At 42.0% G+C, this 14,131-nt stretch overlaps 1 protein-coding gene and 4 non-coding genes across 11 annotated transcripts; all 5 read left to right on the plus strand.

Annotated features, from left to right (window-relative positions):
- The first annotated feature begins 891 nt into the window (after positions 1–891).
- puf60a (poly-U binding splicing factor a) lies at positions 892–14,122 on the plus strand. Of its 7 annotated transcripts, none has more exons than XM_042084573.1 (14): positions 936–1,039; positions 2,395–2,484; positions 3,261–3,368; positions 4,023–4,118; positions 5,075–5,164; positions 5,275–5,325; positions 5,616–5,777; positions 6,121–6,213; positions 6,433–6,646; positions 8,842–9,032; positions 9,349–9,405; positions 10,907–11,012; positions 12,910–13,169; positions 13,408–14,122. In XM_042084573.1, exons 4-14 carry the CDS (start codon positions 4,041–4,043, stop codon positions 13,705–13,707), a joined length of 1,602 nt encoding a protein of 533 aa, XP_041940507.1. In that variant the 5' UTR covers positions 936–1,039; positions 2,395–2,484; positions 3,261–3,368; positions 4,023–4,040; the 3' UTR covers positions 13,708–14,122. The 7 variants fall into 7 exon arrangements, with proteins under 7 accessions (XP_041940482.1, XP_041940529.1, XP_041940507.1 ...); XM_042084565.1 differs by lacking the exon at positions 936–1,039 and adding an exon at positions 1,057–1,353; XM_042084558.1 differs by lacking the exon at positions 3,261–3,368.
- LOC121682005 lies at positions 4,759–4,891 on the plus strand. Its single transcript, XR_006022390.1, has one exon. It is a non-coding gene; the product is annotated as a small nucleolar RNA SNORA57 (small nucleolar RNA).
- On the plus strand, positions 5,407–5,540 carry LOC121682002. Its single transcript, XR_006022388.1, has one exon. It is a non-coding gene; the product is annotated as a small nucleolar RNA SNORA57 (small nucleolar RNA).
- On the plus strand, positions 5,855–5,992 carry LOC121681987. The gene has a single exon (XR_006022381.1). It is a non-coding gene; the product is annotated as a small nucleolar RNA SNORA57 (small nucleolar RNA).
- Positions 7,154–7,291, plus strand: LOC121681997. Its single transcript, XR_006022386.1, has one exon. It is a non-coding gene; the product is annotated as a small nucleolar RNA SNORA57 (small nucleolar RNA).
- Positions 14,123–14,131: the final 9 nt, after the last annotated feature.

Genomic DNA, 14,131 nt, shown 5'->3' on the forward strand with positions numbered 1-14,131 from the left:
TTCTTACTTTAAATTCTATTGCCTCCATCGCTCAACCAATGCAAACGTTAATGTTATTTTACCTATGGATATAAGCTGGTGAAAGCCTACCTGCAGTAAAAACCAAGCATGTCCAATAAACATTCTCAGGTTTATTTCGGCATGAAATGATCATTATTACACATGAAATTTGGTGCAGTTCAGAACATCTCAACTGAAGATAGGAAGATTAAGGCGATTAAAGCAATATTTAATTTTCATTTTTTAACGGGGCGGTTGCAAATCACAAATGAGTGATATTGGGCTAGGTTGATGTGGGCCCTTGAGACCAACGTACCATGGCTCCCAGGGACTGAACTAAATTTCCCCGTAAAAATCTAGTGGGGCAATAATATGCCCACCAAATTTCATGTGTTTCGGTGTCCCGGGTATTGTTGACCCCCCCCCCCCCCCCCCAAAAAAAAAAAAAAAAAAACATCTGCATTAGTGAGCACTTAACCTTTGCCAAGATAATGCACCTGACCTGACAGCGATGGCCCATCAAAATATTCTGATTTAAAAAGCATGCTATTGGACGCATGTGCCTTCGAGTTGGTAGTATTGTTAAATATGCTTTTTAAAACCATACAATACTACAACACTGATGTCAAGTTTTAAGGGAATGTGTAACTATGTTGCAGACTGCAGTAATGTCCATCAGAGCAAATGTGTGAACACATGTTAAATTTGCTAACAAAACAACCCTTTTGGGTGCCTCTTCGTGATCAGCAACCCAAACTACATTATATATTCAAACGTGTTCAGGAAGTAAACTCTTGTTGTGCATCCATTGTGTTGAAGAAACCATTCGGATTACCTACCTCTACTTCATTATAGAAGCACTACTGGAGGCCTACTACTTTGAGGACTTGCTACATTAACATGTGAACTTCTGTGTGGAGTGTTGTTCTCGCGAGGTGTAGTCTAATGCTGCGTTCATCGAACTATCGCGAAGCATTGTGATATTCAGCGGGTCGGCCTCCACGAAAAGGTGTGCTTCATGGCGGTGGCGGTGTCTGCGGTAAATTAAAAATATGGATATACTACCTCATGCACGCATATAATTAAGTGGTATTGTTTATATTTACAGCACTGAAATTCAGCAAACATTTGCCATCCAATTGAGAGACACAATGATTGTAGCGAGGCTAAGTCATTCAAACTCAACATTTTAACTATTAGCTAACCAGCTAGCTATCGTTAGCCTAATGTGGATTGGAAATGCGAGAGCGGGATTTTGTTCATTGAGCTAGGCCTTGTGCTAGTTAGCTTGGATGGCTATCTAGAAAACAGGCTTGGATATGCTAACGTTATTCTGTTGAATCTACCGATTAGGTATGTATCTACTATAGTGTATAATTATAGATAACGAATAAGTAAATTGGTTTGTAACCTAAAACAAAATGTCCACAAACTACGACCATTCCATAGCTAATCATCCCTCACATTGTCCCCTTGCTAACTACAGTAGCCTACGCAACGTTAACGTTAGCTAACAACTAGAACTATGCTATGAAGAACGTTAAGGATAACGTTAGGATCGCGGCATATCCATTTTGTCACAAGACTGGTGGTGTGAAACGCTATGTACATTTATTATTGGTTGTAATACTAACGTGAACGTTTACTGACTGCGTTCCACCCCGGATTTTATGAGGCATGGGTCTACTTTATGGAATAAATGTTGCTTTGTATCTAGCTCTGAATGCTAACTGAATGGACTGAGTCCGTCTACAGTGTATGAATTAACATCAACATGAGGTTGAAAAGGCCTCACCAAAAGCGTTGGTTAGCGGCATTTAAACAGACTACAGTTTAGCTACCAAATTATGTAAATATTTACATATATTGGTAATATAAAAGAAACCAGCTAGCGTTATAACGTTATTGCATTGCTTAATTGTAAACCACCTAACGTAACTTAATATCGGAAGAGCAAGGCAAAGAGTTTCATACTCTTAGCAAGGTGAAGTTGGCTAACGCCAATTCAGTTTCCTATCCCACTGTTAATCGTAGCTTGCTAGCTGTCCTCCAACAACCAGTTGCTTCGTTGATGTTTTAGCTGTTGTTGGGTGAGCGCAATTTTGTTTGCATTGGTTGATCTATCATCTCGTGTTAGTTAAACTAGTCTAGCGGTGTAACGTTACCCACCTCGGATTAACGTTATATTACCGTTTTGGCTTGCACACGTTACATAAGCTATTAACGTCTGAATGGACAACGTAATAAAACGTTTTGATATTTTTTGTTAACGTAAACGGATGAACCCACATTCAGAGCATGTGATGGAGGGTAGGACCTGATGCAGTGACGCATATGTTCATAGTGTTCATCATGTATTTATAACTTATGTGAAGGATTTTTCTCCCCCTGTAGACTCTGATTTGAACTGTATAAGCTCTCCATATTTAATATCTCCCCACGGGTAACGTGCAGCAGGACACCCCAACGGAGAGCAGGTGCTAGGTAAGGGTCTTACTCTCCCATTGCTAAAACACACTGGTTGTGGTGTAACCTTAGCCAGATTGCCAGACTTACCCTGTGTCCATTGACCCAAGTCGAAGAGACTTAAACTCTTGCGCTCCTCAGTGTTTTAGGTTGTTAGGAGGTTGTGAGACAATAGAGGCCCCCCCCCCCCCATTAATTTCAGACCAACCAGCTAAGAACAAATTTAACCTTACCTGTCATTGTATGTATTATGCTGTTGGATGAACATAGTTCATTTTATAACATGGAGAGTTTATTGGCCACATGACCAATGGTGACTGCTTATGTCTATGCCCTTCGTGTTTGCTAGTATGGGTTAGGAGTTCTGGTGACTAAAAATGTGGTGTCCAAATGTCCTAACAGTACAGAGAATGGAAGAAATGTGACCCCTGTATTACGTTTGCAGAGACTTGGCTTTAAAGTCTTATATATATTTAACTTTCATTTTGTAATCGAAATTTCACATCTGAACCGGTTTCCACACAGATTAAGAGAATTCGGTTGAATCATTACGATTCTACAGTGCCATTTATAGTAATATATATGTCTGTAATTAAAGCATGTCAGTTGTAACTGTGTGTGTGTGTGTGTGTGTGTCATAAACCCTCAAATCCAAGTGCCTTACAGGCTCAAACAAGTTGTTTTCAAATTGCTGTAATCATTCCTCCAGTGACTCTTGTGCTAAGTAGGTTTGTGTTTTTTCTTTTCTTTTTTTCCTTTTTGTCGTTTCTCTCTATGTGTCGTCTGTGCTGTAGAGCGTATCTCTTGACTGTACTATATTTCCAAAACCAATGGCAGAACTATTTGGGTTCAAACCTCCTTAAGGAGGGCAGTGCACCACTCTGGAGTTCATATGAGCAAAGGTACTTCAGCTTTCTTCTGTGTAGTAATCAATAAGGGCACTTGCCTCACAGAACTTTCAGTAGAGAAAATCCACATTCAGGGGGAGGGGGGAAACTCCCCTAATGTATGGAGATGTCAAATGTTTCCTGTTTTTGCTGGAAGGGGTGTCCACCATGTGCTGATATATTTGCATGGTCCTGTTTTGTTCTCTTCCTGATATCTTACCCCTAATTAATGTGTCCCTCTTCTACGCAGTAGGAGAGAATTATAATAGGCCGCTGCCTATCTAATTTTTTAATGAATTTAGCTTGAGCCTTTAAACGCTGCTCTTCGCTGCCTGTTCCTGAAATGTAACATTTATTCCATTGTGTACATTTCAGAGCAAGCTCAAAGTGATTCGTCTAAAGCTAGCATCTAGAAATGTTCTGTTAAAATCAGTAGTGTAGCTTGAGATTAAAGTGCAGTGGTGCTCTCCATCAAGGCAAAATTGTGATCTACTCTAAATCAGAAGGTAAATGTGTATACATTGGCAGTGCTCAGATGTGAGTTTGCTCTAAAGTTAGGATTTCACCGTTAGAATGTGGATGTTGTTGCACCCATGTTTCACTGGGTGTTTGGTAAATGAAAACATGTCCGTTTTTCCTCCCTCACCTCTTATGGACGTATGTGTGCAGGGCGGCCAGGCTCTGACAATGGAGAATGGACAGGGCACCGGCTCAAAACTTGGCCTGCCGCCTCTCACGCCCGAGCAACAGGAGGCGCTGCAGAAGGTAAGACACTAGGAGGAAGGGACATGACGTGGTGTCTATTTTTTTGCATGGTCATCTCCCCTGTAACACTATAGATTAGTCAAGTGTTGACGGTACTGTAAGCAGTTTCGAACCTGTAACGCTATAGATTAATCATCATTATCCAGCATGACTTACAGCTCCTTTTAAAGCAACACCAAAGATTTTATTTTATACCTTAAAATAATGTTTCCAAAATCGTTTCAGTGGTTCATCAACTTGTAACAGGGTGAACGGCAATTCTGCATTCGCTTCGCGGCCCTCTATGTACGCTATAACCGCACTATGTAAGTTTGCCAGATCGGGTAGCGGATCTGTAGTTCGATGGAATGAGACATAAGAAACTACAAATTTGACTTTGTCATTCTGATGTCGCAATACATCGTACTTCGTAAGTCATGCAAAATATATTTTACCTTGTCTGTGGACATCGTTATTTGCAAAGCCGGTGCTGGATAAACAAATAATGTGCGTGCGACAGAGGGAAAGTTCTTTGGTGTTGCTTTAAGACAGAATATGTTCGTATTAGATCTTGGAGGGGGAGAACAGAGGGGAGTAGATATTACCCTGGCATACAGTCTGTGGTTTAACGCACAGGGCCTCTTTAGAGGTTTGTTAATGTCCTCCATCTACTGACATGTGGGGTTGCTCAGTGTCCACCAGTGTCGTCTGCGGAGGTAGAGCAGAGCCAAGACTGCCTTCAGCGCCAGTGTGTTCGGTGTCTGCTGGTGCTATTCTCAAATCTTGGTACACAGACAGCACTGAAACATTCATCAAAATGATTATCTGTGAATGTAGCCATGAGAAGTTGAAAACGTAAATATTCCCTTAATTCTCCATTCTCCCGTTTGTCTTGTAGCTCAGGTTTGTATTGTTGGAAGTTACCCCAGCTGTGTTGCTTGGTTTCTTTTGGTTGTATGAGTTGTCTCTTATTACAGGCGAAGAAGTATGCCATGGAGCAGAGCATCAAGAGTGTCCTGGTTAAACAGACCCTCGCCCAACAGCAACAACAGATAAACAACATACAGGTGAAGACACATTTGGCCCATTCCTATGTCTTCTGTTTGATTGGGTGTTGATAGGATTCTATTCTGTTTTAACAAAATTATCTTTTTCATCTAAAAATTATCATTTTTAGATGGCCTCGTTGTCAATGGGCTTTGGAGATCCTCTCTCACCATTGCAATCGGTAAGTCTGTCAGGCACAATGTTATGACTGGCTGATAACCAGATAGCAGTGTGAAGGACATAATAGCATTGTTCCAGACCACCTCCATTTCTTGGTACACACTTGTTAACTTCAGTACTTGTGTGTGTAATGTACGTAGGCAGAGAAATGCCAGTGCTAGGTCTTCAGTGCCAGTGTGTCGTCTGCTGGTTCTATCCTCAGTCACTGGGGCAGCCTTTGTCTATGCAAACTCTTTTGAAGGTAAAACATTTGCTGGCAGTGAGCGTTAAATAGAGTTTTCTTGTCTGCAGGTGGCAGCACAGCGGCAACGAGCCCTGGCCATCATGTGCCGCGTCTACGTGGGCTCCATCTACTACGAGTTGGGCGAGGACACCGTCCGGCAGGCCTTCGCTCCCTTTGGTCCCATTAAGAGCATAGACATGTCCTGGGATTCTGTTACTATGAAGCATAAGGTTAGATTTGAGAACTGACTGGTCAGAAAATGAAAACTTTGATTGCCTATCTGTCTTTCTTATCTGTTTAGTAGCCACCTCCATTTCTTGGCACGTGCTTGTTAACTTCAGTACTTGTGTGTGTAATGTACGGAGGCAGAGAAATGCCAGTGCTATGTCTTCGGTGCCAGTGTGTTCATCGTCTGCTGGTTCTATCCTCAATCACTGGGACACATCATTATGAAAAGCAGTGTTTGAGTTAAAAAAACAAAAAAAACAATTATTTTTATTTATATATATATATATATATATATATATATATATATATAAATAAAATCTCAACTGTGCCCCTTGTGTCCCACAGGGTTTTGCATTTGTGGAGTATGAAATGCCAGAGGCTGCTCAGTTAGCGCTAGAGCAAATGAACTCGGTCATGCTTGGTGGGAGGAACATTAAAGTAAGTGGATGTAAAACATACTGTATGTTTTATTAAACATATGCACACCGTTTTCAAGCAGTCCTCGAATATAAGAATTTTCTCAGTGGAGATTTTCATTGAGGTTTGCTTCTAGTATTATAGGACTAGACTTGTCTGGAAAACTTTCTTGTGTTTAGCTGTTCATCACACATCATTATCTTTTTTTATCTGGTTTGTAAATGCCTGTCTTATCTGTAGGTTGGAAGACCAAGCAATATTGGTCAGGCCCAACCAATCATCGACCAGTTAGCAGAAGAAGCGCGGGCTTTCAACAGAATTTACATTGCCTCAGTCCACCCGGATTTGTCAGATGATGACATTAAAAGCGTCTTTGAGGCCTTTGGAAGGATCAAATCCTGTACATTAGCACGAGACCCCACTACAGGGAAACATAAAGGCTATGGATTCATAGGTAAGTCTTAATGTTTTGTGATAAAAGCCTTTCCTAAGAAGCCATCTAGTTATACAACTGTAAGAATGGTGTAATGATAATGAGGATTCCTTTTTTTTTTTGGCTTCATATTCCTTGTCTTATTTTCTGGCCAGCCTTCGATGAAGTCAGTGAAAACTATTTTAAACAACTGGGTTTGGGAAAACATTCTAGTATTTCAGAAAATCAACTGACATCAGATACATGTCATATTTCACTAATGAGGTGGTTTTGAATTAATTTATGAGACGCTTCCAGTCATCCCTCCCATTACTATTGCTGTGAAATTCACCACAGATGTGACTGTCTACAGCAGTTCCCTTCATACTTTGCCTTTTGATTCATGGCACTAGTATTAAACCAGTTGCAGGCTAAACTGAGAGGTCATACAGAAGTGAAAAATAAGATGTTTTTAACCAGTTTGTCTTTGGCAACATTGCCTAGTGACCTTGATTGCCTATCTTCTTTCTTATGTCTGTTCAGTAGCCACCTCCATTTCTTGGCACGTGCTTGTTAACTTCAGTACTTGTGTGTGTAATGTACGGAGGCAGAGAAATGCCAGTGCTATGTCTTCGGTGCCAGTGTGTTCATCGTCTGCTGGTTCTATCCTCAATCACTGGGACACATCACAACAATTGTTTTACAGATTTTTTACATTTGGGAAGTGTCAATGCATATAGCCACCTTTATCAACCAAATTAGGCTTAGTATACTATGTACCTAGCTAACAATGTAATAGGCTGCTAGTTATGAGCTAGTATCTATCCAGTCTGGTTTCAAGGCTGTGACAACTGGTAAATGAGGCTGCATTGCCTAATTGTTCTCACTGAACATCCCAGAATGTGTACAGTCATATTGTAGCCAAAAATCCAGACGAAAGGTTATTGTGGATTTCTGCCCTTAAATTGGCACATGAACAACATGTGCATTTTTGTTGGTTAGTTGAACAGAAGATTTTGTCATACTTCAGCAGCATATGCAGGGCTCTACACTAACATTTTTTTCCAGGAGCACTTGTGTGCCCAAGTTAAATTTAGGAGCACAGACAAAAATGTGGGCGCACAGTCAGTTCTGTGCTTAACAATCTAACATTACACTGCAGCTAACAGTTAAACATGCCAGTGCACCAATTGCGAAGATTAAGAATGACTGACAACATTTACAGGAAACTTTAAAGAATATCAGTGCCTACTTTATTTTCAGTCCGATCTATTTTTCTACATTTTGTTAATGTAAAATAATATAATGCATTGCCATATTTGCATTTAGCCTGTATATCAAGTATCCTGCCAACTGTAGGCTAATTTATTTATTTGTGAATCCATCTATATGGATCATGGTTCATGATGATGAATCCATCATATTTGCTAATCCAAATATGCCCATGGTGACCTATCTGAGTGCATACTGCCTAATACTACTACCAAAACAGTCCATCTTCCACAAAACCCAACATAGTCTATTCAAGGATATTTATTTGAAATATCTGCATTGATGGGGGCAGTAGGCAAATGTTAGGCCTTCTTTCGTTTTGCACTTCAGCTTGTATTCGGTTTAAACAAACAAGCATGTGTGGAAGCCTGGAGTTGTCAGTAGCGTTCTACCTTTGAATAAAACGGAAGTATTACGGGAGGCTACTTTTGTGCCTGTTCGCTACAGCTATATTTTGCATATTGCAGCCAATACGTCAACTGGGCTAAAAGGCATGTTACCTTTCCTTCTCTCACTGCATTCTCAGAATCTCCTCCTGTTCCTCCTATATCCGATGAATTCGGTGGATAGAAGAACTAAGTTCTTCAATATTTGCATCTTGGCTGGCTAATCTAATGTTCCGCTTTTTCTGCGAGCTCTTGGATTTGATAGAAGCGACTACTAGCGAGTCACAACGTAAAAAACTGCTAACGTTGATGGGAGGTGTAGTTTTTATACTGCATTCGCGACGTGATTATATGGTTTGTACCAGTAATGTTTCTTGATGTTGCGGCGTATTTTGTACACAAACATTGACATGGTTAGAAGTCATTCGCACCAGTGCGCCTAAATATTTTTTTGCACTCACACGCCATCATTTTTACTCGCATGTGCGAGTGAGATGGGCGCACTGTAGAGCCCTGATATGGTTGCTTTATTTGAAATGGAATACCTGCAGCTCCTCACCCTTGTGTCTTCCACCACAGAGTACGACAAGCCGCAATCGTCGCTGGACGCCGTGTCGTCCATGAACCTCTTTGACCTAGGGGGCCAGTACCTCCGCGTGGGCAAGGCTGTGACGCCGCCCATGCCCCTCCTCACGAACACCACGCCTGGCGGCCTGCCCCCAGCAGCCGCAGTGGCAGCTGCTGCTGCCACCGCCAAAATCACTGCCCAGGTGAGCCCCTTTACTCCTTTCATAATTTACCTTTTCTTAGTCAGGGTGTGTGTGAGTGATCAGCCGCTTTCTCTTGGCTCTAGACTGGAGCCTTGTACAGTAAGGTTGCGTGATAAATTAGCCTAATCAGGCAATACCAGACCCAAGGTGAAATAGCGAGAGAGAATATGGCTCAGTTTTTTTTTTTTCTTTTCTTAGTTAGGGTCTTCTCTGAGTCAGACTAGGCAATTGATGGCATGATGACTCAGTGTGACTTATTTGAGACAGAGACTTTTACATGCAGAAAGATAACATAGCGTGTAAACTCCAAAAACAGATGGCATGGAATCTGTCCCAGCCGGAGAATCGGACAGAAGACTTCCTACACTGTCTGGTAAATCCTTCAGGAAATTCTGTTCCAAGCACGTTGGTGCCTTTTTGTTATGTGTAGCTCTTTTAAGTGTTGGGAGGGACTTGTCTTCAGGCCCCTCGTGTTATTTTAGAAGTAAAGTGATCATTGTCTTTTAATTTGTGGGCAAGTAAAATGTTAATTGTCAGGTAATTTTAGGATGTTATGGTTGCTGTTGTTTCTCATAGCTATAGTAGCACCTCATACAATTTAAAATAGATCTAAGTAGCCCTTTTGTCTCTATTGATGCTATGATGCTAGAATCGATTTAGTCTCTTCGGCCTTGTATGATTTGTTTGCACAGCAGCCTGTCTCTTTAAGAAAATGCAACCAAAAACAGTGCTGAATTATAAATATGCTCTGTGCATTATTTAAAGGCCTCACTGATGTTGAAAATAGTGCAAATGTATATAAATTCTTTCAATATGTGCAGTTTCACACTTATGTTGTGTGACCTGATATTTTAAAATTTTTGTTACGTTTCTTAGTTCATTTGTTAGTTTCATACCTATCTGTTTAGCATAGACAGTTAATGAGAATTCAAAGCAGTCTGCTCTTAACTTCACTATTTTCCTATTTAGTGTCTGTAGTGCTGTATACACAGAAATGTAATTATTGAGCAAGCTATGCTGTAATCACCCATGGTAAAGATAAATGTAATGTGAGCATTTGTCGACATTATCATAGATGATATAATTATAGAAGAATAGTTTATGTTTTGTCTTGTCCTCCTGTGTTTTCCCTCTTAGGGCTGGCTGCATATACTAAATCATCATACATCAATCATCTTACAGCCGACTAAACTATAGTCATCATTATCAGACATGATTGGTCATTGTAGATGATTCTGTTGTCAATATATGTGTGTGTGTGTACAGTCAATTGAGCCAGTAAGAAGAAACTGTGCTATGTAGTAGTACAGCATAATGCATTTGGTATATGCCAGTCAACACTGCCAATGGTTTGCTAGAATTTAAGAAGTTTCCTTTCCTTTTATATTTTTCTATTTGTATTTTTAATTTATATTTTAAATATGGTAGCACTGTATTTAAGTCAACCACATGTCCATTATACTTGAGTTGGAGGAAAGCTGCTTATAGCTTCTTGATACTATAGGTAATGCTAATCTCATTCAAGAGCATGTATTTTTATACCTCAGCTGATCATAAATGAGCTGTTGTGAACCAGCGGAAATGAAACTTGTTGATGGAATGCCACCTCCATGCTGAATAATCCCTAATCAACACCCTCTTCAAATTAGTGTTTTTTTTTTCTTTCTTTTCTTTATGCAGCCAGTCCCCTGTCCTCTTTCTCTATGTACTCCATGCCCAGTTTCGTCCCTTCTCACCTCTGTCATTTGTGTGCGTGCGTGGGCGTGTGCGTGTGTCTGTGTGCGCGGCTGGCGGTGTGGGTGCATGTCTTCTGTGTCCTGGTTAACGGGCACTGTCCAGGCGGTGTTCCCTTATGTCCCGGTCTTTCCCTACAGGAAGCAGTGGCGGGCGCTCAGATCCTGGGGGCAATGACAGGCGCGGCAACAGGCCTGCAACTGCCTCAAGCAGTCATGGCAGCGCAAGCTCCAGGAGTCATCACAGGTACGCAGGACAGAAGGTGGAGACGGGTGGGCGAGGGTGGGGGGACGGGGAGGCTGGGGTTTCCTCCATGACGGTCCTTCCCCAGATAAGTTCCCTTGAACGTTATTACATCGCCCTCAGTGAAGGTCATCGGCAGGATTTTGTCACTGCCACTGACACACATGCATTGGGGATGGCTGCTGAGTTGCATGCGGTTCACTGCATGATGTAAGGTATAGACAGGCTTATTGCAAATGAGGAGGCTTGCGCATACAGGTGGGTTCTATGGTCATTTGGGTAGCATTCAAGACAGCCCTTTTCTTAGTAAGGTTGTATTGTGTCACTGTTTTGCAAGTAGATGTTTAATCCCTAGTATATTCCAGTCTGTGTCTGAGCACATGACCCATGTTTTTAAGAATGTGTGTAACTGCTGAGTGGAGTTGTTTTCCTGCATGACTAACAACCTTGCTAGGAATGGGCCCAAGCAATCAAGTATTATGTCTACAAATGCATACAGTACTTGATTTCTTGATTTTCTTAATTATACCTTTTTTCCCCTCGCACCATGGCATTCCACACCAATCTTAGACAGTTGACTTCAATGCACTGTTGATGGGCTACCTGTTTAGTTGACGAGATTGATACTTGTAGTGAGTGATACTGTAACATGTAGCAATGTTAGTATTTTTTAAAATTTCCGTTTTTGCCCATCACTTCCAGTAATTTGTTTCTGCTTAGTTTTTGTTTCATAAGGCTAATGTTGTCTTGCCATAAAATGGAAATATTAATCACTGAAGATGACATGGCCTGAAAATACTTTAAATGTGCCATGCCATGCTTTTTTAAATAATGGGTGATGGATTACTTAGTTACTGCTGGTAAGTGGGTAACTACAAAATCACCCCCTTCAATGAGCCCATTCCTAGTCTTGAACCATTTCCCCTGTCATTTCTGCCCTTCATTCAGGGTGTGTGTGTATACCTATGTGTAAACTTTTCCTCCCTCAGGTTGCATTTGTTTCCTATTCAATACATACATGCACATAGCCTGTCACAGGGACTGTCCACTAATAGATTTCTTTTATTTTCTCTTTTCTCCTTGTCTTTCTTTCTCTCTTTCTTTCTCTCTCTCTCTCTCTCCTCTTCTCTCCTCTCTTCCCCTCCCTTTTTTCCACAATCGCCTTGACCGTGGCCTCTTAACCCCTCCCCTTTGCTGCACACTGACCAACCAAGTGTGAAGAGGACTCTCTCTAGCCCCTCCCCTCATAAACACAAATCTCATTCCTATTGGCCAGTGAGTCTCAGATCCTGTGTGTTTTTGTGGAGATGGGTTTTTGACATTTCAGCGATTTGAACATCCAAATGGAATAATAAAAAAATAATAATAAAGCAAATTGGGGGGAAAGGGACTCTCAGAAACCCATCACCCCACCACTACCTACACACCCACGTCATTCACATAATGCACTTAAGTTCAGTTTCCACACGATTCTTTTCTCTGACCAGGATAAAGTGTGAAACCTGATGACTGCACACAGGTGAAAGTGGCACAGCGCCCATATCTTAAGATGGCAGTTTACAGCACTGTGGCTCCTTTCACCCAGCACCTGTTGATTTAGCCTCAAAACAGTGTTCTTAAATGGAAAATGAACAGGGTGAACTTGATGGTCCAATAGTAAGTTTGGAGCTGATCTTAAGCTTAAGCCTAGGCAAGTGTCTAGAGACTGTTCCATATCCAGCTATCCATGTATTTAAGGATGCTATGCTAGAGGGGATCCCCCCCCCCCCTCCCTTACTTGGTAAAGTCTGTGGTTTGCCCTAAAGTCTCACCACAGTAGGGCTTTTCCAGGGCTTACAGGCTCCTCTGAGCTTATCCAGCATGTTCTGACTCAATGTTGAGGTCCTTGCTTTGTCTGCAGGGGTGACTCCAGCGCGGCCAGCCATGCCCGTCCTGCCCCAGGTGGGGTTGGTCAACCCAGTGCTGTCCTCGCCACCGGCTATGGCCACGGCGGTTGCAGCGGCAGCAGCTGTAGCTGCAGCCCATGAAGCCAAGACGGAAGAAGAGGAGGCATCCCTGGACGGTACGGGCCAGGAGATGCTGAGCGAGCAGGAGCATATGAGCATCTCTGGCAGCAGTGCCCGGCACATGGTCATGCAGAAGCTACTCCGGAAACAAGAGGTGGGCCTTCAGGGTTGCCCAGTGCAGGGGGTAGGGTTTATATAGCAGGCTAGTGTTTGTTTGAGTGGGAAGATTAAATCACAACGTAGTATGATTCCATGAGACGCATGAAATCCAAGTCTCCAAAGAAGCTTGTCACTTCAAGGTGTAGCAGTCTCTGGGTCTGTTTTTCTTTGGTGTTTTCATGCCATGACATGGCAAGTTTGCAGGTCTTGATTGCCCTTTGCTGTCTTTGCAGTCCACTGTCATGGTCCTAAGGAACATGGTGGGTCCAGAAGACATCGACGACGAGCTTGAGGGTGAAGTCACAGAAGAATGCGGCAAGTTTGGCGGCGTGAACAGAGTCATCATCTACCAGGAGAAGCAGGGCGAGGAGGAGGACGCCGAGGTCATAGTCAAGATTTTTGTGGAGTTCTCTGCGGCAGCGGAGATGAACAAGGCCATTCAGGCACTCAACAACCGCTGGTTTGGAGGCCGCAAGGTCGTTGCGGAGGTCTATGACCAAGAACGTTTTGACAACAGTGATCTCTCGGCATAGACACTGCAATCCTGCCCCTCCTCCCACAAACCTTTCCCCTCTTCTGCTATCAAACACAGCTGCCAAGCACTGCTCCCTCAGTGGTGCGGGCCCCACTTTTTAACTTGTAATTATTTTTTATCAATGTTCATATTAATATTATTAATGATCCCTTTTAGGGACAAAGGCAAGTAATGGAGATGCTCATGGATTCTTTTTTTTTTTTTTATTACTGTTGCCTACTGTGAAGGACTGGATATTTGTTTTTGTATTGGTTTGTTTTTCTTTTTGTTTCCTTTTTTTTGCTCCCCCCTAATTATAGTTTAAATTCGGTTACATTGTTTCTTTTTATGATCTGAAAGACTCCAGAGGACTCTTATCTTGTTATATAGCTCTGTTTCAGATGCCCAGGAACAATAAATTCTCAAAGTCTGAATGCTTTCTC

Source organism: Alosa sapidissima, chromosome 1 (genome assembly GCF_018492685.1).
Source record: "Alosa sapidissima isolate fAloSap1 chromosome 1, fAloSap1.pri, whole genome shotgun sequence".
NCBI lineage: Eukaryota > Metazoa > Chordata > Actinopteri > Clupeiformes > Clupeidae > Alosa > Alosa sapidissima.